General features: G+C 44.1%; 1 protein-coding gene across 1 annotated transcript in view; it reads left to right on the top strand.

The window, feature by feature from the left end:
* The window catches only part of LOC119433867 (receptor-type tyrosine-protein phosphatase T-like), an 87,750-nt gene that overhangs the window by 30,102 nt on the left and 35,635 nt on the right, over positions 1-22,013 (top strand). Inside the window, 8 exon segments of the mRNA XM_037701147.2 lie at positions 5,947-6,172; positions 10,973-11,281; positions 11,773-12,069; positions 15,340-15,587; positions 17,069-17,141; positions 17,844-17,950; positions 18,911-19,115; positions 21,720-21,816. Of these exon segments, the coding sequence (XP_037557075.2) occupies positions 5,947-6,172; positions 10,973-11,281; positions 11,773-12,069; positions 15,340-15,587; positions 17,069-17,141; positions 17,844-17,950; positions 18,911-19,115; positions 21,720-21,816 (1,562 nt within the window).

Below are 22,013 nucleotides of genomic sequence, written 5' to 3'. Positions count from 1 at the left end.
AACATGTGCGTTTTCACACATCATTACCTTAAATATATTCTTAGGATATTACCTACCGCACTGATGGCAACATATGAGCACATTTAGGAACACTGTTCTATTACTGATATTTATACATGCCATGGCAACAATTTTCATAACTTTTGTGGAACCATTTCTTAAATTCTTCTGAACAAATATCCTGCTACAAACATCCGCCCTTAAATGCAAGGTACGCCCTGACTCTTTCCGCATAAACTATTTTACGTCCTAAACGGCAGTGTATTCCCCATCAGCTTAACTATTCGAACCGCAAAAGAATCCGTATCCTCTCCCTATTGGAATTCCTTTGATACCCTCAATGTTGTCGTAGTGCCTTTCTCTTGCGTCGCTGTCGAGACGGCCTAGGGTGCCTACTTCTCTTCTTATTCTTCTCTTTCCTGTGCCTGCACGGTTCCTTCCTGGCTTTGAAAGTCGCCCGTGTAGTTCAAGTTTCGCTCCTTTTTAATTGATGGACAATGTTTCCTGAAACATCTGTTTGTTCATGCGCCATCTCGCTCTCAGCAGTCTCCTCATCTTCCGTCTGTACTTTCGGGATGTCTGCCTTCTTGAGCGATTAGTGGAGCTGCTGGTTTGTCCTTGAACTTGAAAAGTCACTTTTGAAAACCTTTTTCTTCTTTTGGGGACATGCTTGGGATCTGCAGTTAAATACACGTCGCTCTTGCTCTGAAACTTTGCGACGGTTCTTCGAAGTCATCATCTTCAGATGCTCTGCTACTTCTCACCCCAAATTTAAATCCCCCTCTCATGGTTGCGTTGTAATGAGCAATGCCATAAAGATCGCCCATTGGTGCTTTCTTCGTGTCTTCTTCTTGGGTGGTGATTTCGTCTTTTTCTTTCCTCGAAGCAATTTTTCGATCTGCTCTTTCTCTTATGCTTCTTTCTTTCTCTTTCTCTGTTTTCTTCTACTATCTCTATCTCTGTCGCTGTCATCGCTTCCTCAATGCGCCTTCTTTCTCGCCACTCTTAAAACTTGCGCACCTGTGGTCGTCTGGGTCAGCAACATCTTGCTTGCAGGTCACTACTTGTGTTCACAGGGTTTCCTGCAGTCGAAAGTCTCCATCTCTTCAAAAGCCTTGCCGCAGTCAAGCACTCTCCCTTCCTGCGCGACATCTCCAATTGCTCTGCACTGAACACACACCGTATGCGGGCTTGCGGTATTCCCCCCCTCGTCAGTGTCCTTCGTTTCTGGGAACCGTTCGCCCTCATGAGCACGACCCTCTGGCATGTACACTGCACTACCGAAAACACACTCTTCATTCGGTGTTTGTACCCCTTGTGCTCACCAGGCAATAGGACTCGGCGGCGCGGTCATCGATAGCCTTATAGTGGCAACTATTCCGTCGCAAACAGTTCACTTGTGAGACTTCTCTTCAGGTAGGATATGACTGCATGTATTAGGTTGACTGCTTCTGGCATCTCTGTCCTTTTTCTCTTCGAACTGTTTTTTCTTCTCACATGCTTGCCGAAGTGTCTCAAGTTCTAAAGATCGAGCGGCATGGACACGGTTCATTACATCCTCAATTAGTTTAAGGCCCTGCTCCTTGCTAAGCTTTTTCTCGCGAACCGTAGCTAATATGCTGTCCCAATCCATCTCCAGACCACCAAAAATCAGTGACAGGGCCGGAAATGGTGGAATATCCTGGCAGGCTCGCCAAATTGTCACGGATTTCGGTGGACTAAAGACAGACAGGGACAAGTCGTACGTTTAGGACAAACATTTATAATTGAAAAAAAACTAACGACAAAGAAAACAGCACGAAACAAACAATATACAGCACGAGTAAATTCTGGAAATTCCCCAGAGTCCTCAGATATCAAAATTCATAAGTCCAAATATTTACATTAAGTCCCTCGACGTGGCCACGTCACCTCGTCGTCGCGGCTTCCGGCGACACGTCGTTGGGCCCGCCGATGCGTCGTAGACTCGAAGTCGCTGTGTCCGACGTTCGGTCCACGGTTGGCCTGGTTCGGGGGTCAGGACGGTGGGGTGGCCGAGGCGCCTGGATCGCCCGGTCAACTCCGCTAGCCTGCGGATCGTAGCCGCAGGGAATCCGGGAAGCGGCGCCGTCAGCCTGTAGCTGCGGCTTCCGGTGGGACGTCCACTCAGCTCGCGGGTCGTGGCCGCGACAGCCGAAGAACAGCTTCCACTGGGTTGCCGCCGTCTCCGCGATCCACCCGTCCTGTCCGGCCACCAGCTCCTTCTGCCTCTCGTCGTCCCAGAGCGTAGCTGGGCTGCTCTCTTCGGCTACGTGTCTCTTCTCCCGTTGGCCACGTAGCTGCGCGTGCACTTTTGCGCTTCTTCTTCTGCTCTCATAATGTATTCTTTTTATTCGGCCGCTCTTATTTTATAACCTCTTTTTCCTTTATTTCTGCCACTGACTCCTCGTGACTTCTTGTTCTCCTCATAACTTCTGATTTTTCTTCTTTCTTTCTTCATTTTGTGGCTCATGACAACTATATATTGTTACGAGGCATTGCATATGAGCATGAACCGCTTTACTACACGAAGAGAAAGAAGAACTGGACATGTCACGTGACATGCTGTCAGCAATTCTGCGGTAGCAGCAGAATGTAAATATTGTAATATACAATTGCGTGACAATTTTGTGGAGGTGCGGGGCACCAGAAGGAGCGCCGTACAATGGAGCTCCGCTGTGGTCGTGGAGTCGGTGTCATCATGATGGCACCGACTACGACCACGCTGCCTGCGCCGGCCAGTACGACGCTTGCACCAGCCCCGACAAAAACGTCAACGATCGTCGTTACGCATCCTAAAAACCCAGAGACGTTCTGCTGTATTGATGAATTTGACGTCGAAGACAGGATTCTCGATTATGAGAGCATCAGTGAAATGAATCGCTCGGACCCAACGCTGATGCTGGAGAACGTGCTGTTTTATCTCAAACGAACGGCAACGTTTTGGTTCGAGAACCACGAGGCGGATATTGGAAGTTGGGACGCTTTCAAGGAAAAACTTAGCGCCTTGTTTGGGAAGCCCATGGGTCGAATGGCAGCCGCAACAGAAGAGATATCCATCCACGCTCAGACGTCCACTGAACCATACATATCTTAGATTCAGGACGTCTTGGCTCTTTGCCGTAAAGTCGACATGGACATGCTGGAGTCGGACAAGGTTGATCACGTGCTGAAGGGAATTGCAGACGATGCGTACAACCTATTACTGTGCCGAAATTGCACGACCATCAACACAATTATTGAAGAATGCCGGCGTACATTGCGAGGTCATTCGCTCGGCTACCGAACACCACTCCGACGTCATCATGCGAAGACGGACTGGCCTCTATAGTCTGTAGTCGTCGCCGCCGTCGGAACTTACACGAATCGTCCGTCGGGAAATCAAAGCAATTGCCCCTGTTCTTCTCCGGCCGTTTCCCTGGTCCAGTCCATTGTGCGGGAGGAACTCGGTAACTTGGGTTTCGCCGTCTGCACCGTTACTCAGTCTCGCACAACGGACATACACTCTAGGTCGCCGCCTTGCCCAAGATCACCGCCCCGGAACAACGGTTCTATGCTCGCTCTCGTAATCCGGCTGAATGGTGGACGGCAGATGATCGGCCGATTTGTTTCCACTGCCACCGCATCAGTCACGTCGCGCACCATTGCAACAACCGTTGGGTGTCGCCATTAACCCGGATTAACACTGCTAGCCGCACCGATAACTACCGCCGTTTTCAACCCACTCAGCCATACCAGCCATACAACAGTGATAGCTACCGCCGCTTCCAGCCTTTTGAGCCGTACTACGTCGATGCCACCCCTACGCCGCACAGCCGCTCCCTGTCGCCCCGAGGTCACCTTCCCGTTCGCCGCCAGCTCGCCGTCCGTGGTCTCCTTCGCGCCTACGATGACGTCCGACATCGCCGCTCAACCTTCAACAGGGAAACTAAGGGATGCAGCTCTTAGAGGTGACGCTGCGCGCATCTTCGACTTCCACCTCAAATCCTCTCCTCGTATTGCCGACACGACGAAACTTGATCGACTTTGACGTTGACGGCTTAACTGTTCCCGCACTCGTCAATTCTGGAGCACAAATCTCAGTGATGAATAATCAACTTCGTCGCCGCGTCAAGAAAGTACTTACCCCCGCCGCTACTGGTAGTAGTCGCGTCGCTGAGGCAAAAAGTCCCGCAGTCATCGGAATCGCATCACCATCGCCGGTCACCTTATATCTGTTGTGATTACGGTTCGCGGGCAATGCCCCAACGACGTCATTCTCGGACTCAATTTGTTGTCGGCCCATGCCGCACTCATTGACTATGCAACCGGCGTCGTTCAACTTGAGCTTCCTCAACTTGCTGATTTTCCAGCTTCGCCTTCACAACGCTTATCGTGCACTCGTGTACCCGTCTATTCCTGAATTGCCGTGACAATATAATGGCATTACCTTTTATGGCTACGCATAAGAGAGTTTTGACGACATTACAGTGTTAAATACAGTAATACAATATCGGCATATCTCAGCACGCATCCTCACGCGCACATTTCAGAAAGCCTGCACAATTTCGTACTCATCATTATTCGAGAAGGGAAGCGAACAGCCTGTGACTTCATATTATCCTATTCTAATGACATGGTCTGTACTTTTTCAAATGTTCCCATTGGTGACGTATTGAATGAATAATTTTCATCAATTAGTGTTTTGCCTCGCCAGATGTAGTCGCACTTCAATCGCAGGACCATAATTGATGTCACTGTTCATTGGTTTGGAAGTACATGTTAGCCTTGCCTTCGCACCATGTGAATTGACCTTGCGCAGTGCTGTCTCAATAAGGAAGAAAACAAGCGCCTTGATTATTATTTGGTTTGAAAACATATACAAGGTGCTTTAGCGAGCACTTTCAAAAATGTTTCAAGGTTGCCTGTGGCAGATAGCGCAATTCTAGTTCATGAGCTGGTCTACACGATCAGGCAGATATTACTTGCACAAGAAATTAAAATGCATAATTGAATGAATAACAAAAATTCACTAATTATATATAACTAATTAACTTATGACCCATATTGCAATTTACAAATTCGAGCCGTGGATTTAGCAAGACGAATCCACTTGGAATGAATCATGAGGATAATATCAGTTTCGAGATAATACATGTAATTCCCGAACCTTATGAAGAAATTCATTGTCATTCCAGGTAATTTCTTAAGAAAACGTCGTTTTATGCTTTGAAGCACAAAATTGCGCATTTTTGTGCAAATACAAGGCATTAATCTTTTCGGATGACGAAGCTGGGGTACTCACCAAAGAATGCTCATGCATTAAAAAAAACAAAACGTTAAAACGCTTGCAAGCACACAGAAAATAAATGGAGTTGCATTTGTTACTGTAACTAAATTGCCTCATGGCAAGTGAAATATTTGTGTAAGATACAGAAATGTTTTTTTTTTTTTTTGTGTGTGTGCAATTGTTGACCAGGAAGCTCAAAAGCAAAGTCCCATTGAGGCCCACATTGAAGTTGTTCTCTTAGCTGCTGAAAATATATTAGTAACAATTTTTTATCAGCTGCATTCAATGGAAAGATGGCAGACTCGGTTGTGGAATGGAGCATTGCTGTCTACAGCATTGTCTAAGTAAACCTCAGTAGCAAATACAGCGTCTTTCATGTCTCTACTATTTCTTCCCTAAACATTTAGCGGTAGAACCTGTGATGCATTAGTCGATATACTACGAAATCATCTTTCATAATTTATTTGCTCAACTGAGACCTTTCATTGATGTACTGCTTCACATGTTTTCAATAAAAAAATTCCACATCAATTCCATTCTTTGCGGGGTCTGCCTTGGAGCGCCGTACTTAGAGCATCAACAAGCGCCGCAACAATGAAAAGAGTAAACAATGTACTTGTTTTTCTCACCGTCTCACCAAACTTTTTTTTTTTCAACAGAACCCTAGTAAGGAGAGCTGGCAGTGTTGGAGCGTGAATGCAGTACTAGAAGTGAACGGCACAGCGGTGGAATTCAACCTGACCGAGTCCAGTACGACACCCGGGAACGTGTACAGTATTCCCGTGACTCCGTACACTGCTGTGGCAATCCGACTGCGCCTAAGAACCCCTGACAACAGAAACAGTTCGTGGACCAAGACGTGGAGAGTGACCTCAGCTGAGGACGGCAAGTACTGTAGTGTTTACCGCGCTGTACTACCTATAGCCACGAAGGCATTTAACTCACGCGCCAGTTAGCTACATAATTTTTTGCCCTACGAGCGTCGCCCTCAAAATCCACGTTCCAAGAACTATGAGCCACGCGTAAACGTACACTTGGCCTTCCTTGCATTCTTAATTTGTATATGGGCGTTACAAATCGTCGCATGTCGTGATAATCGTAGTCGCGCAATATGTGTAGCTTGTGCGGCCTTTTCTACTTATCGACAGGACACACCAAGTCGCGCTTCCTCTATGCTCAAATACAGCTGTATCTACACCGTCACCTGATGAGAGTGGCTTGTTGGGCTAGTTGGTACATGGTTATACTTGGAGAATGCCAGCAAACTTGGAAGTAGAAAAAATCGAGAAGAAGACATAGACAAAGTGACAGGAAGGTCTTCTCGATTTTTTCTACTTCCAAGTTTGCTGGCATTCTCCAAGTACACCGTCACCCTAGAACTAACCTGTACTGAAACCAGTAACAGAGGAAGAACTTACAACGCTGGGCTGCACACGGAGCACAACAGCCTGTAGTGCCAACTTAGGCTCAATCGGCAATTTCTCCTGCGTGAGTGTGGTTATCGCTTCAAGTGATTAATTTTGCGTTAAAATTGATATTGTCTCGGCAGCTTCTGTTCATTTTCGCGCACTGCACAGATTTATGGAGGGGGCCTTGATTGCACAATTTTCAAAGTAATTGTCATGGTTGTGATAATCCTGTATTCACTCGATCGATAGCAGGACAATAGTTCTCATCGCTCCCACTATTCTTCTCATCCATGATGGTGCCGTTCCAGGCACAACGCTATATTCTTGTGGCAGTGCTTGCGGAATTCTCTTTATTTCATTATATAAACTTCCTTGTGATTTATTGGCCTAGATAAAAGCACTCCTTCATCGGGCTAACCAGAAACACTCAATGTTGTTCTCGCGCCATGCTATTTTTTTCGTAATGTTGATTTCGAAAGCTACCATAAACTTCTTCTAGTGCTTGCCTTCAGCCATTTATTTTAAGCCGCCTTCTGTGCTGCTGAACATGATAGTGGCACCTGCAAACCCGAGGTCGCCGAGCACCGTGAACTCATGTGATTAAGCATTCTCAAACCCTAAACTATAATTTTAATTTGTTCTAGCAGACAACACCCCCCCGGGGTGGGGTGGGGAGGCAGTGAATAATAGCTTAGGAAAAGTATCTGCTTCCTCGACTCGACGTAAATTATTGCCCGTGAATTTTAGAGAGTGCGTCCTTTAGATTCGGATCACATGCTGAGGCTTTTATTGAAGGCCTTTTATTGATGCATCCTACGAGTGAAGTTTTTGTCTATTCTGCGAAAGGGCATCCTCGTCACTCATCATATTCTGTAATTAATAAAGGCAGCCCTGCAGAGCACAATAAAACTCAAAAGCACAGTAACACATTCGTCCCAGCAGGAGAAACAGAAAACAAAACATAACCTTTCACAGCTATATGCCAAATTGAGATATTCATGCATCAAAGACAGCGAACCTGTATAACTAAAGGAACTCCTTGGGGTCTGTTTTGACACCGCCCGAAATCTAAGAGTTTGCTAACGCTTCACTTACCCGGCACACTTCCTTCGCTATATCCAAGCGTCTTCGTATGCTTCGCTATACGGCGTTTTTCTTTTTTTTTTCTGAAAACGCTATCTTAAAAAGGACACACTACGACATGAAGGTACTTAATAAAATTGAAGCCTAGCCAAGAGGCCAAGACGCGATGCCCATAAAATGCGCGTCGAATAGGGCTCCTGGTAGCTGACCTCCAAAATAGAGGCGGTGAAGCACGACTTGGGAAAAGAAAGTTACGGTTAATAGCCAAGACAAACTGTGCAATGAGGTTCTCTATTCGAGTTAGGTATACGCAAGCTAACTTCTATGCTCCCGACTAAGCTCCCGTACGCCATCTTGGATAATCATCGACGGCGGACGAAAATATTTCCTGGGCCCTGCTACGCTCCAGAGAAAGCTTGTTGGGCGGCAACGATAACAGTATCATGATGAGTCGATTTGGTGCATTTCGTGCGACCGACCTGATGACAATGTGTGGCATCATGATCATCGGTTATAATCGAAAGGTGCGATTTACGTTTGCAGAATATTGAAAGTACTGCTAAAACAAAAACTATGGAATAACGTTTTCCAACTGTTTTAAGCGTCGCCTAATTATCACACATCCTCCAGCAAGGTGTTTTAACAAACGGATCGACGCATCAACATGTCGATCATGTGCAAGAGAACACATAACGTGCCAGCAACCACCTCGCTGAAGCTGTTGTAACAATAGCAATGATGCCATGGCCTTCAATAGTCGGATCGCGCACCTCCCGATCGTGTGAGCCCTAGGAAGGCCGCGAACAGGCTGAACATGCTTGGTAACCATGGCGCCCTGACTTCCATTTATGCTGTGCTGCTATTGGCCCCACCCTATGACGTCACGGGATAGTGGTAGCGGAACAAGTAGAGTCGCAAAAATTCGAGCTGAGAGCAACTGATATTTTGCTCGTATTCTGAGATTTCTCTGACCGATAACTTGGGTTAATGTGCGTTACATATAATATTTGCTTTCCTCATTCTTCTTTCACATGCCGAGAATGGATCTGCTGCAAATTATGGTGTTTGAAAAAAAAAGTGTTGCAGGGCCCCTTTAATAGCTTTGCTGCAATATTGCTTGATAATTTCTTTATAGGACTAGCTCTTATGGCCTATACGCTTTCCGCAGCGGTACTACGTAGACATTAAACACGCTTCACAGTGCCTATTCTCATAGAGCAGGCACGCTTTATTTACCGACCTCAATGTGTAGTTTTCTCAACCACGAAACATCCTGTGAATGAAAACAAACTATTCTGTCAACAAATACGACGAAAAATAAAGGTATGATGGTGTTGCTTGAGCCGGTCAATATAAGGACTCTTACTTTCACGCCGCCGTAGGCGTCCAACTGACGTTACGAATCGAAATAACAGCTGTTGGGTGTTGTTTCGCATACCAAGGGCTCGTGTTCACAGTAACTGCTTTGTTATTCGCTTTGGCTTCTGAATGAGCGGTTCAGCTGTACGCCTTATGGTTATTCTTCCTACAGTTGCATACCCGCCCCACCAGCTTTCTCTAACAATCATGAGCCCTGCTGTTAGGCCGAAATCTGTCTCTGCCGCCCGTCACCATTTTTTAACAGCCAAGCTGTTAAGGGATAGTTCCTCCAGGATCGTGTCCGCGTGTAGAAAAAACTATCATCATCGGCATTTCGGCTCCATGCGCTTGGCTGTTTCCCGCTAGGTTGTGCCTTAGCAGATGTGTCAAAATGGATTACTAACATGACTGATAGGTCATGACATCAATAACGTCACATACTCGTCAGAAATATCACGATTAACGATAATAAAATCCCATGTGGAGCATACCCGCATATTCAATGCGGTTATAGGCCAGGGACAAGAAGGAAGGAAGGAAGGAATGAAGGAACGAAATAAAGAAAGAAATCACGTGTGACTCATACCCACGTTGGATACGTGGGTATGAGAGCAGGAGTGGGAGAGATCTCACAGAATCCTCATGCCGCCGTGCAGTGTGCCGTTGCTATGAACGATGTGGATCATATGCTAGTTTATGACGATGGGGCGGACTTCTACATGGCCATCGCGCCACGCGAAAACAAGACGCCGGTGTCCTTGCTCTTTGACAAACATGCCGAAGACGCTCAATATAATCAATAATGATAATATATAAAGTCACTATATAGCAATATTCACTACAGCAGACCCACCATAGTCACAGTTTTGCTGGCTCCCATCTTCACAGTAGTGGAAGGGCTCTGATTTTAATTTTTTTAGTTGTCTGTCTAGATATTCTTGTACTTCAAGTTAGATGGTGGACATAGTTTTCGATACTCCCCGCCTTTGATATCCTCCATCGGTAGACCACTCTTTGACAAGGAAACCAGCGGTGGTTCTGGTGGCCATCGTTCGCGTTAATTATCTTGAAGAGATGCCACTTTGGTGTGGTGCTTACTTCCATTTCAGCAGCTTTCTATAAACAAAAAAAAGTGTAGAGACGCTACGTGAGCAGTATTTTCTCGGCATGGCGTTATTTTACTAATTTCTTTGTTAAGCATCGTGAGTATTACTATTACTATTGCTTCGAATTAGTATTTTAAGTATCACAGAAGATAGGCGGCACATTTGGAAAACCCAATTGACAGCTACAGAAAGAGAATATTTGACCGCTTTGTGTTGTGTGCGCACGCTACAACCAACAGTTCCTTTCGAAAGCGTTCATTAAACAGCTGAGCTTCTTTCTACCCTATGAATACATAAGTCAGAAGGGTTCGCTAAAGACAAACGTTAACTAAAGCTAGAGATATAGGGCTCGAAGTTCTCCAGAGGAACACTTTTCCCCAGACCAGAGCTTTCATGAACAAGAAACTTACTTTACCACAGAGCAGGACCGCTGTCGATACTACGAAAATGAAGTACCTGCCCACATTAAGCAGCGCTACCCTTTAGCGTTACCTTTTAGCGTTACTCTTTAGCGTTACCAGGAAGAGATGGCCGGTGCATGCATCTGCGCACGAACGCCCGTATGTAGCGCGCGATATCAAGTGCCGGGAACATTTTAGCTCTATCAGTCGCAATAAGCTTTCCGATATTTCTCTAAGAGGAACATAACAATTTGGACCAATTTGATGTCGGTCTTTAGTGTTTCTTCAAGCACGCCTGCTGATTATTCTCACTCTATCTCCACGCAGCTCCCAGCATGGTTGCGTACGTAAAGCTCCTTCGAAGTGGTTCTCGCTACGTGGAGTTTTCCTGGGGCTCGCCGCAAGCGACAAACGGCGTCATCCGAAATTACCGCGTCGTGTACACGCCGCTGGCTCTGCGCCTACAGCACTGCCAGCAGCTCACTCACCGAGATACGGAGGTGTTGGTACCACCGTCACACCACAGCGTGAACCTGACTGGACTGCGTCCGTACACCAAGTACCAATTCTCCGTGTCTGCCCTCACCGTAAAGTATGGACCGGAAATGAATGCCACGTTCGACACGGAAGAAGCGAGTGAGCTCATTTTTCTCCCTAAAGCTTGAAAACGTGTTAACGCGCACTGGCAGGAATAACTAATGACTGCGTAATGGGCGTATGACAAAAACACGGACGTAGTTGAAGCCCTATAGAACATTTCTCAAAATGTCGAGTGCCTGAAAGCATGGTTGCATGAAGACGGCACCGATGCAGTACTCGTTCTTGTTCGTTTACTTAACAAAGCCATGCCAAGTAACCCCACAGAAAGCGGAAATTCAGCATGTTTCTTAAAGTTCAACAGCTATAAACGTATACGACGCGTTTTAACTAAAAAAATTCCAAATAAGTATTGGCTTTCCAGAAACGATCGCGAAGCGAAAGTCTAAACTTTTCGCTTTTGTTATAATTTCACGATTAATATTAACTGTCCACAGTCATAATTTCAGTATTCGTACCCGCGTTTCCTTTAATATTTACTGCCACAATAAAGTGCGTCATGAAACATGTGTGTATGACTCCTGATGCAGTTCCTGAGGGAGCTCCAACTCAGGTGCAACACACGAGGTTTACAAGGAACACCGACATCCTGACGTGGGGCGAGGTGCCCTGTGAACTACGCCACGGGCCCATCGTTTCCTACTACATTGAAATGGACAGCGTTGATCCCTGGGAGACTGAACTGCGAAGCAGGACGGTTAATCGGCCATCGATCAGTTTCCAGGACCTGGTGTCTTACACTCGCTACAGAGTGAAGGTGTTCGCCGAAAATCATGCGGGTAGATCGCCCATGTCCGCGTTCCTAAACTTCACAACGCCATCCGCTCGTAAGTACTCTGTCATTTCTCCTTCCATGCGCAATCATCTATTTCCGATCACCTCCTCAAATTAATTTCTATGCTTTGAAGAAAATGTGTATTTCTAGCGTACACGTAGTAGGTACATAGTTCTGCTTACAGAGTCCAAAAAAATTAAATAACGTACCCGTTACATTGTTACATTTTGGAATAGTTTAGCCAGGAACAGCTAAAATTTATGAAAAACAGGGCCATTACAGAAAACTATGAAAAGTAATACGTTCTACACGAATCGAAGAGGTCCGTAAAACTTACAGAAACCATAAAATACAACTTGCGAAACACATGGGCTACTGAACGTTTGGGCCATTTACTTAAATGCATCCGCAGAACTTATCTTTTAAACAACCCGCTGAAATAAAAATGCACCGATGTTTAGGCACTCTGGATAAATACATGTTCGTCCGAATGTTCGTTTAGTATTGTCGTCAAGACGGGAATCAGCACTTCTTTTAGTTCAGATAAGCAACGAACTCCTATGATATCTGTTTTTCTTGATGGCAACCGTGGCAAAGTGCCGGAACTAGTGATGATTAAAAAATTCCTGGCTTTCAATGATATTGTAACATCTAGAATTGCAACCGTGGCTAAGCTGGTACTAGAAGAAAAGGGCGCTGCTAAAAAATGTTGGAATTAATTACAGTAACATGAGGGAGTAATTAGTATTTTTAGTAGATTACGCCACCGGCAATTGACAAAATCAACAAAGTCGTTGCGTTGGAGCAACAATGATTTTATTTGTCTTTTATCACAACGCATAAAATTACTATATACATCCTAACTTACCTATGTGCCTCCTAACTTACCTGAAAGGCGGCCTCTGATCTGTACAAGCAGACCGTTATAGCCTACCCATTTTCCACGCACTAGAAAAGGGTATGCGAAGGCGTTCTAAACTTGCTTAAGATTAAAATATGCGCACTTTGCTATTTTGGGGCGACATCTTGGAGTTGAGGTTTCTCTTAAGCTAAAAAAAGGTTGCACGAGTGGAGTAGGAAAAGCGTGGATAAATTCCTGTTACCTCTCATTACGATGTCAAGCCCCTTTACCATTTGCAGCAGAATTATTCCAAGCCTATTTGTTAAGCGAATATAGCCGTTCAGAATATATTCGTACCGCTATTTTAATGTTCCTTGTGCATCCCTGTCAGAATCATGTCCTGTAAAACCAGCAGGAAAACAATTGAGCAATTTCTTTTACTTTATAGTTTCGTCCATTAACCTTCAGGTTCGAAGTATGCAAAAGCCTAGTGCCACTTGGCCAAAGAACGAAGACTTGTACCGTATTACCACGCGGGACACAGCCTTGCAACAATGTGCAGTGCTTTTATTTGGTTTTGTTTCAAGAGCTCTTTCTGACGAGGGGGGATTGGCCAAAGAGACGCTTTTGCGAGTGTATTTTTTTATAATATAGCCAAATAACATTGAGTGTGAGTGAGAGAAAGATAAAAGACAACAGACTTGAACGATTCCTTCAGCTCCGAGTGATTTCCTGTGACAGCAACTTTCAGTCACAGTAAAGACCGTCATCTGCTACAGTTTCCCGCTTTTTCGTCAAATGATTGGGGCCCCACTACAGGAGAACGGCCAAGAAGCCAGTTCTTAGGGAATATTTAAAGGGTGTCTCAGCGAACACTTTCAAAAATTTTTTAAGTTTGCCTGTGGCAGATAGCACAATCCTAGTTCATGAGCTGGAATACTCGGAAAGGTGAAAATTACTTGCACAAATTGAAATGCGTAATAGATAATTAAGAAACATTCACTCATTAGGTTTTAACTAATTACCCATATTGCAATTTACGAACTCTAGCCGTTTGAGTACGCAAGGCGGATCCACTTGGAACGAATTCTCAGGATGACACTAGTTCCGAGGTATTCCCGAACTTCGCGGAGAGATTCATTGGCGTTCCATTTACTTTTCTTTACAACGTTTTCTTTAGAAAGTAACCGGAACGCAGCCTAAACAATAACAATAAATATGTGGTATTAGACGGCATTGTTGTTCAGATGAAGAAGTTGTGAATTTATTGTTTTTTTAAGGCATAGTAATGTGAAATATGGAACACGAAACATGGACAGACTTTCACACCGTCCGACTGGCCATGTTCAAGTAGGTGAGATTTATAGCAAACATCAACTTTATAGAACGTTAATTCACACCTTTTCGTCCAGAAGCTTATGGTACATTTTCTGTTCAAAGCGCTCCAGCATGTAACTTGTGGAAATTTTGCTAAATGAAAATGTTTGATTCAGAGAATGACAGTGTATCTTGCCTATTACGGTTTATCTTATTCCTCATCGTGGTAAGGTTGCAATATGGTGGCTGTACTAAGTATCTAGAAGTTGTGTAAAACAACCATATTTACTGCTTCAATCACTCAGTATAGGACAACATCCAACAACCTGGCTGATGTTTCGGCAGCGTGGCATACTTCTTTTTTTTAGTTCAAATGTGAGCTGCGTTCTTCTTTGCATTAAATTATTGTGAAGAGAAAGTAGAGAGGCAACAAGGGTAGCAGAATATTGAGGCATGTGATCATCAGCTGTTCCTTCTGAAGCACCGCCAGCTGCAGCTTCGACGTGAACCGGAAAAAGCCTAGCCACGATATTGGCATCGAGCAATCAGCGGCGGTGGGGCTACTGGCGACGTTAGAGCGTTACCATGGTGACCAGTCCTCTGTCCCTAATTGGCCACCTGCCACAAAAATAGGTCCCGGACCCGTCCTCCAAGTTGGGGGAGATCTTGCCATTCGGGAGCAGAACTGTCGGCCACCGGCGGCACGTGAGCGGCAGTCGGCATGCCGCGATTTGCTGTGCCGCCAATTTGGACGTGCATCAAAGGAACGAATAGGAGGACGCACAATACAAATACAGTTTCGTTAACGTAACTGCCATCGCAATGGAAGCGTCTTGTTGTTGCTTCTGTTCTTTGCCTTTTTACCGCCTTTCACATAAGACACGTACCCACAAAGGGGGGGGGGAGGGGTTATGGGTCAAGGTTTGCCGAGGACACAGCATGGAATGACTACCTTCCGTCTAAGTTAGCGTTAAGGATTCCCAACATTTCTCTAACGCCACAAGCATAACTCACAATCAAACTTGTCCCTTCTGTATGAAAACAAGAATGGCCATTGACGCACTTCATTTTCTTTGACGCACGTAGCTTCGTTGAGTCCGTGCTTTCAAATATAAGGAGAGTTTCAGCCTCCGGTGCACCAAATTTGCTTTCTTTCCCATGCAGCTCCACTAGCTCCCGAAAGGCTGGAGTACGACCAGCTATCTCAAGACAGCGTATCACTCATGTGGAAAGCTCCTTATCCCCCTGCCGGTGTTTTAGAGCACTACCAGCTCAAATACTGGAACGTAAAGAACCGACACGATATTACCGAGATGGTCATAGCCCACACGCAGTGTTCTGCGAGAAATCGGGAACCGCGACCTTGTTTCACCGTCCAGGAGCTGGAGCCGAACGTGGTGTACCACTTCTCGGTAAGATAGAGTACCACTTCTATCTCATAAATAATTAGTGTATCCACGACAGGTACAATACAGTTTTGTCTAATGAGGATATTCATTTGAATGTTCCTTTCTGAATGATCAACGTCGTCATAAACATAGCTCATAACCAAATTACACATTGGATCTTTTCAGTCATGAAATGTAGACTTCATGCCTCAACCTTCGGAGATGTGTCTGTTATGGAAACATAATCAACTACTTCACGAGAAGTGTACTTGAGAAATCCCAAGCCACTTGAAACTTTCGCATAATGAAAAGGATAACTGTCATAAAAATAGAAGGAAAATTTAACGAAGAATGTGACTGAATACTTCGGCCGAAAATACTTTTATGAAGTAATTTTGCCCTCCAGGACACTCCTCTCAGACTAATCAATGCTACAAGATGAATACAATAAAATATGTCTTTAAGCGTGCGCAGTACTTCTTACTTATCATTGTTTTAGGAATTTTAATTTTGTGCCGTTATTACGGCATGTTCAGTAAGGTATTTGCCTGTTTGTGAACGTCAACGTTGAATTTATTGCTTGAGTGACCAGTGGCGGCCGTGTCGCTCGAGGAATATTACAGCGCTGCATATGTAAATAATAATCAAGTGACAGTATATTTCTGCATGTCCCAATAACGCAGCTCTGTTGTGGTCGTTGTGCAGGCTACCAACGTTGTTACTCGTTTGTGCTGAGGGTCAACTGCTGTGCCTGTTTGCTTAGAGAGCTGCTCATATGGTGAAGACAACAGTGCTCAAGAGCTTTATGCGCTTTGGAGTTATGCGGTTGGAGCTCTTTGCCTAATTACAAACACGGTCGTGCTTCCTGGATCTCAATTAGTGACCTAGGAGGTTGGATAAACATTAAAAACTGATTGTCAAAATCACCAATGTAGGAAGTAAAAAAAAGTTTTGCATGGATTCGTGATAACCCTGAAGGGCGGTTTGTTTGACAAGCAATGTTATCTTTTTATTTGGTTCAGTAGCAGTAGACTGCAGAATAACTGTACTACGCCCTCAGAATGAGACCCTGAGGCATTTTTTTCATCGTCACGTTGACAATTCAATCCTTGAGCCGTACTCTCATATCATCCAAATACACAACTCAGTTAAGAAGCTTTAAAAAACAGGTAGAGATTGACGGAAATAGTTTGTTCGTGTTTGTTTTTCTTCAGTAAATAGAAGCAGGAGTTCAGAAATCAGGTGCTCGAGCAGAAACAAGGCAAATATCTGTATTGGACAAGAGAGAACTGTAAACAGGCACGTCGTACAGCGCAGGACATAAATGGCTACCTTCGTGAATATGAATCGAAGGTAACTTTTAGCAAACAGAATAAATAAACTCCGCTGCTTTAAAAAAACATTTAGGGTTGTTTTCATTAGTCAAGTGGTCACAAGCCCCAATATGTAGATATATTTTCCATAGTTGGTTTGTGTAATATATTTCCAAACAACAAACTTTTTAGGTACGCGCCAAGAATATTGGTACGGGATATTCACCATACTCTGAAGAACTGGAAGTGGAGACAAGAGAAATGGGTAGGTCATATGACACGTCATTGCAGTCTAGAGAATCTATATTAATGTAGAGCCAATACGTTATTGTACAAATAGCGTATAAAGTTTACTCAACTACGCCAAGTCATCTCGCGCTCTTGTGCGAGTGCTGTACGCAGTGCCGATAAGGGACGCTATATAGCGGAATACTCAGTTACTCTTTCGGGACAGTATTATACAACACAAAGTACAAGATGAGCACTTACAAAGACAAACGCCAAAGTGTCTGCGACTTGAATATCTTCTGCATATTTTCTGCGAGTCGGTAATATCAAATTGCACATCTACGAATAAACAGGACTGAAAGTCCATGAACATCTGCTACAACCAACATACCTTCTAGAAAAAGAATGTGGTGTTCTTTCATTTAACGTGAAAACGCAAACAAAGTAATTTTTGCAACATCAAAACATACCATTTTGCGCCCATTGTATCATAAAGGAAAGAAGCAGCTGCGTAAGCCGTCAAATTGTCATTTTTACAGCGAATATTTGAAGCTTCGGCTATTACATTTATCTGAATTTATCGGTGCTTTCAAAAAATGCATAATCGTAATGTCACTGGTGAGGTGTAACTCGAAAGCCGACGGAAATGTTAATGTATGTTAAATAGGCGATTGCACGGTATATGGTTTTCAAAATAATAATCCATATGAGTCATTCCTTGATTTTTATTATTTCAAAGCGCCAGAGGCTCCGGCGAGCATTCGGTCGTCGGAACAGACTGAGGACAGTCTCAAGATCCAATGGGATCCACCTGTCCGCAAGAACGGTGTCCTGACAGGCTACAAGGTGACAAGGATTACACTATTCGTCGAAACATACAATGGCTCTCACTCTAGCTAGCCCTTCTAATTAAATCATGGTCATCCTAATAAATGAATCGTTTATACAAGAACCCTTGAATATTGGAACTGTACCGCATGCCGAAGTGCAGAAATGGTCATTAAAGATTCTTAAGTTGAAAACGTAGAACAGGACCACTTGTTTAAGATAATAATACCAGCTTTTGTCAGCTATGACGGCTCCCATCACGGATGACAGGAATTAAAAATAAAATAATGCATTCGGAAGCAGCAAGCAACGTCGTTAATGCTGCATGCATTGTCGCCTTAGCGGATATATATAGGCAAGCCGTCAATAATAACACCGCTTATTCACTAGCAGTACACACACACACAAACAAAACATGAAAGTAATTCATTACCGTGTACCTTGTTCGGAATGTACGAATGATTTGCTTAGACCTGCAATGTTGACAGTTTCAAAGTGCTGTCCATAGAAAGTCGTTTTGGTTCGACTTTTTACATCACATTACAGCGCAATATTTTAGACAGATAAGCATTGCCAATCAGCACGTCACTGAAAAAAATCTGTAATAACGTTCATTTGCTGCTAGAGCTTTTGTTATTTTATCGAGAAAGCGAACGGTTTTGCCCACTTTCCGAGCTGGCCAATAAATGTCGGTGACGTGGGAGCCAGGGACGATAGGAGAAAACAATCACTTATAATACAATTACAAAATATATATGCATATATTCAAGCTGCGAAACATTCTTCTACCTTCGACGTCTCCACAAATAACATTGCAGTTTTTTTCCCTGCGAACTATTACAGCCGTTGTTAGGCATATTCTCAATAAGAAAGTGAGTCGCGTCTTTGCAATTAAAAAAAGTGAGTCGCGTCTAAGCAATGAGTCGCATCTTTGCAATTGCCATGGTCATCAGCAACATTTTTTTTTTCACTTTGCAGTTGAACTCATCTCTTTCGCACACATTCAATGCAATGCTGGCCAAATCATGGTTCCCCAAGTCGGTCATGCTAAATAGCTCTGACTCACCCGAGTTTTACCTACGAGGTCTGTTTCCGGGGTCTACATACCTAGTCTGCGTACAGGCTAAAACCAGTGCTGGATTCGGAAATGCCATTTGTGACAACTTCAGCACAAAAGCTTCGAGTGAGTATGACTATGCATGGGTTCTCAAGGTTTCGGCTTTAGAGTGACCACTCGCAGTCGCTTCATGGTAGATCATGCGGGATACAAGGTGTTCTGCATAACGAAGGAGAAAACGCGATATTTCAGAAGCCAGGACTCTCTACCAACACGTATATTTGCAATCAAAACTATGTCGGCCAGGGGTTCTGTGAAAAAAAACGTATTTACCTGCAACTCAAACGGTCAATTTGTAACTGAGAAATTCACTGCAATGCTCAGAGTGCTAAGCTTTAACAGTGGTCCTTCCTTTCACGTTAGATGTTAACGCTTCTAGAATTGTTTTTAGTCGATCCTGCTTCCCAGACTTTAGTTCACAAGTGCACATTATTGTAATTTTTTTATTTGATGGCAAGTGTTATTTGCGTCTCAGAATCTGATATTACCAAGTTAGGATGCTGTCAGCAGCGTTGCAAGGTTAATTTTGTAAAAGTAAAAAAATATGTACTGACCCAATGCGTTGTGAATAGCAGTAAGGAAAACTTTGAATGAGGTTTGCAAGAAACGATGTGTTTTATCAACCGTTTCCAGATTTTTTATGTTGATAGGTCAATTCAGTTTAATTACATTATGTGAACGGACGTCTTTTGTACGCTACCGGTCGTGGAATTAAAAAAACGCCTTGTTGTATACGTGCCTCAAAACTTTGCCACCACGGTGAAATTGAGATTAGGTAAAAGTGACGACAGTAACTAACACAAAATGCACATTGCGTAGCTTATTTGCAACCGCTCAGCAAGTATTCAACCACCCAATTGTAAATGCAAAACGCGAACTCGCTCATCGGGTATCGTGCACCGGCCTCTTGCTTTACGAAAACGATAGCAGCGGAAGACACCTTCACCACTCTTGCCAAAACTGTCTAAGGCACACTTTGCGAAGTTTGAAGCCTCGGTGAGAGCATATATTTGTAGTGGAATATGCATGACACTGCTTTGCGGAGACAATCAGAGCTCTTTCTCCGTGACGTCAGCCTTGCAGGTGCTTTCTCGAATGTCTGTACGCGGGAAACGAGCGGTAGTGTACGTACGAACTCTTCAGTTTACTCATTTCGCCTCCGTCAAAATGCCGCTGCCGCGACTTAAAATCGCCTCTCCTACATCGCGCTCAATAGCGCAACCGCACAGCCAATGAGTCATCGCAGTGGGTCCTAGCTGTATATAATGAAAAAAACAATCACACTACGGACAGAATGTGTAGAGAGCGTCATGAATTATGATACTCGCTTTGACGTTTAACGGAGTTTATAGAGCGCGCATACTACAGGGCTGCTCGCAATTATGTGCTCAGTCTGTATAAAATAGAGTGACGTTATTATGGGAAGCTTGCATACTGTGTTTGGCTGCCCACGGATGTATTCTGGCCTTGCACGTTTTCTCAACTAATGTCTGTAGACAACATGAGAAAACGGTTTTGTAAGTCCAGACTAAAGGAAATGTATTTTAATGCCAAGACTTTTTTGCCTTATGCAAGATACCTCATGGCAAGTGCCGATCTTGCTTCGTATTGGCTTTATTTTTCTCTCTTTTTTGTTCGGGCCAGATATCGGGAGCGAACCAGGGTCACACAGCACGAAAGCCGGTACCTCTGCCCATTAGTTGCGCCACAGATGAAAAAATATTTATTCCCTACCAAAGCCAACTAGAACATTAGGACGATTGGCGCGGGCATCACGTCGCATCGTAAATATTTCCTTTAAAACGTGAGAGCACATGCGGGCGCATCAAGGAAGCCTGAATGGGTCACGCAAACAATACTCACTCTTACTGCTGCCCTCTGCATGCCTCAGATATGGCATAGCAACACGTTACTTATAAATGCTGCGAAATATTGCCCGTTCTCCCCAATTTAGATGCCTTCAGGTGCGCTCCAGGTGGTAACAGAACCGGTTGTAATTTTTCTCCGTCGGAGGCCAATAAATCAGAGATCGCGCTGTCGCCATCTTGGTCATACTATCATCGATGTCTTGCTTCTGTCGTTCCACACATGGCTGCATTAAACACAGAACTGCTCGCTTTAGACATGCTTGTTTACACGTCTGGTAACGCTTTGCGCAAGTCCAAACGACGCTGGATTGCCAATTACCTGCATAATGCTTTGTATTTCACCACTGCCTATCACGCGTGGAATTTGAATAATTTTATTGGCTGTAGTATTTTCTTGCTGGAGACGGTTATTCGTCGGCTGAACTGTTTAGCATATATGCCTGATCTAGCCAGAGGGCAATCCTAAAAAAATTACAGTGCAGTCTCATTATAGTCTATAGACAAAGTATAAATTGCCCAACTGTTAATTAAGGAGGTACATATATGAATCACGCAGTCAAACGGCACTACTCCTAAGGTTCCTCAAAACCGCAGTTTGTGTCCGCAGTGCTCAGCCATATTTTCGCAATAGCTCGCAACACGCCTGTTTACTATCAAGTACTCGTATGCCAATTACAAACAAAGCTGCACATATGCGCCTAACTGACGTTCGAATGTGTAATTTCAAATGTAAATGTTGCTTTTTAAGCTTGAATTATTACCGGACAAACAAACACATCACTGCTTTTCTGTTTTCTTGCAGCTCCTGAAGTTCAGGTTGAGCCCAGGGTAGGTGCAATTGTCAATAACACAGTTAGCATCGTGCTCTACCCGGTGGACTTCATGAAGGGACCCATCACGTAAGTTTAGTAGAATAAGTATGTTCTAATTACAACTAAAACCGTAATATATACCTATACCAAATATATAGTCTTCACATACACGTCCCACTGCAACAAGTGTCTTGCCGAGTATCTGTGTTCTATAACAATTGGCTATAACAATTGGCAACAATTCCCCGGAAAGGGAAGCATTGAAAGAGGTGGCAAGGTTTTTA

This window comes from Dermacentor silvarum, chromosome 11 (assembly GCF_013339745.2).
Source record: "Dermacentor silvarum isolate Dsil-2018 chromosome 11, BIME_Dsil_1.4, whole genome shotgun sequence".
Classification (NCBI taxonomy): Eukaryota; Metazoa; Arthropoda; class Arachnida; order Ixodida; family Ixodidae; genus Dermacentor; species Dermacentor silvarum.
The sequence above is the reverse complement of the archived record's forward strand: the minus strand, read 5'-3'. Positions and strand labels throughout refer to the sequence as shown.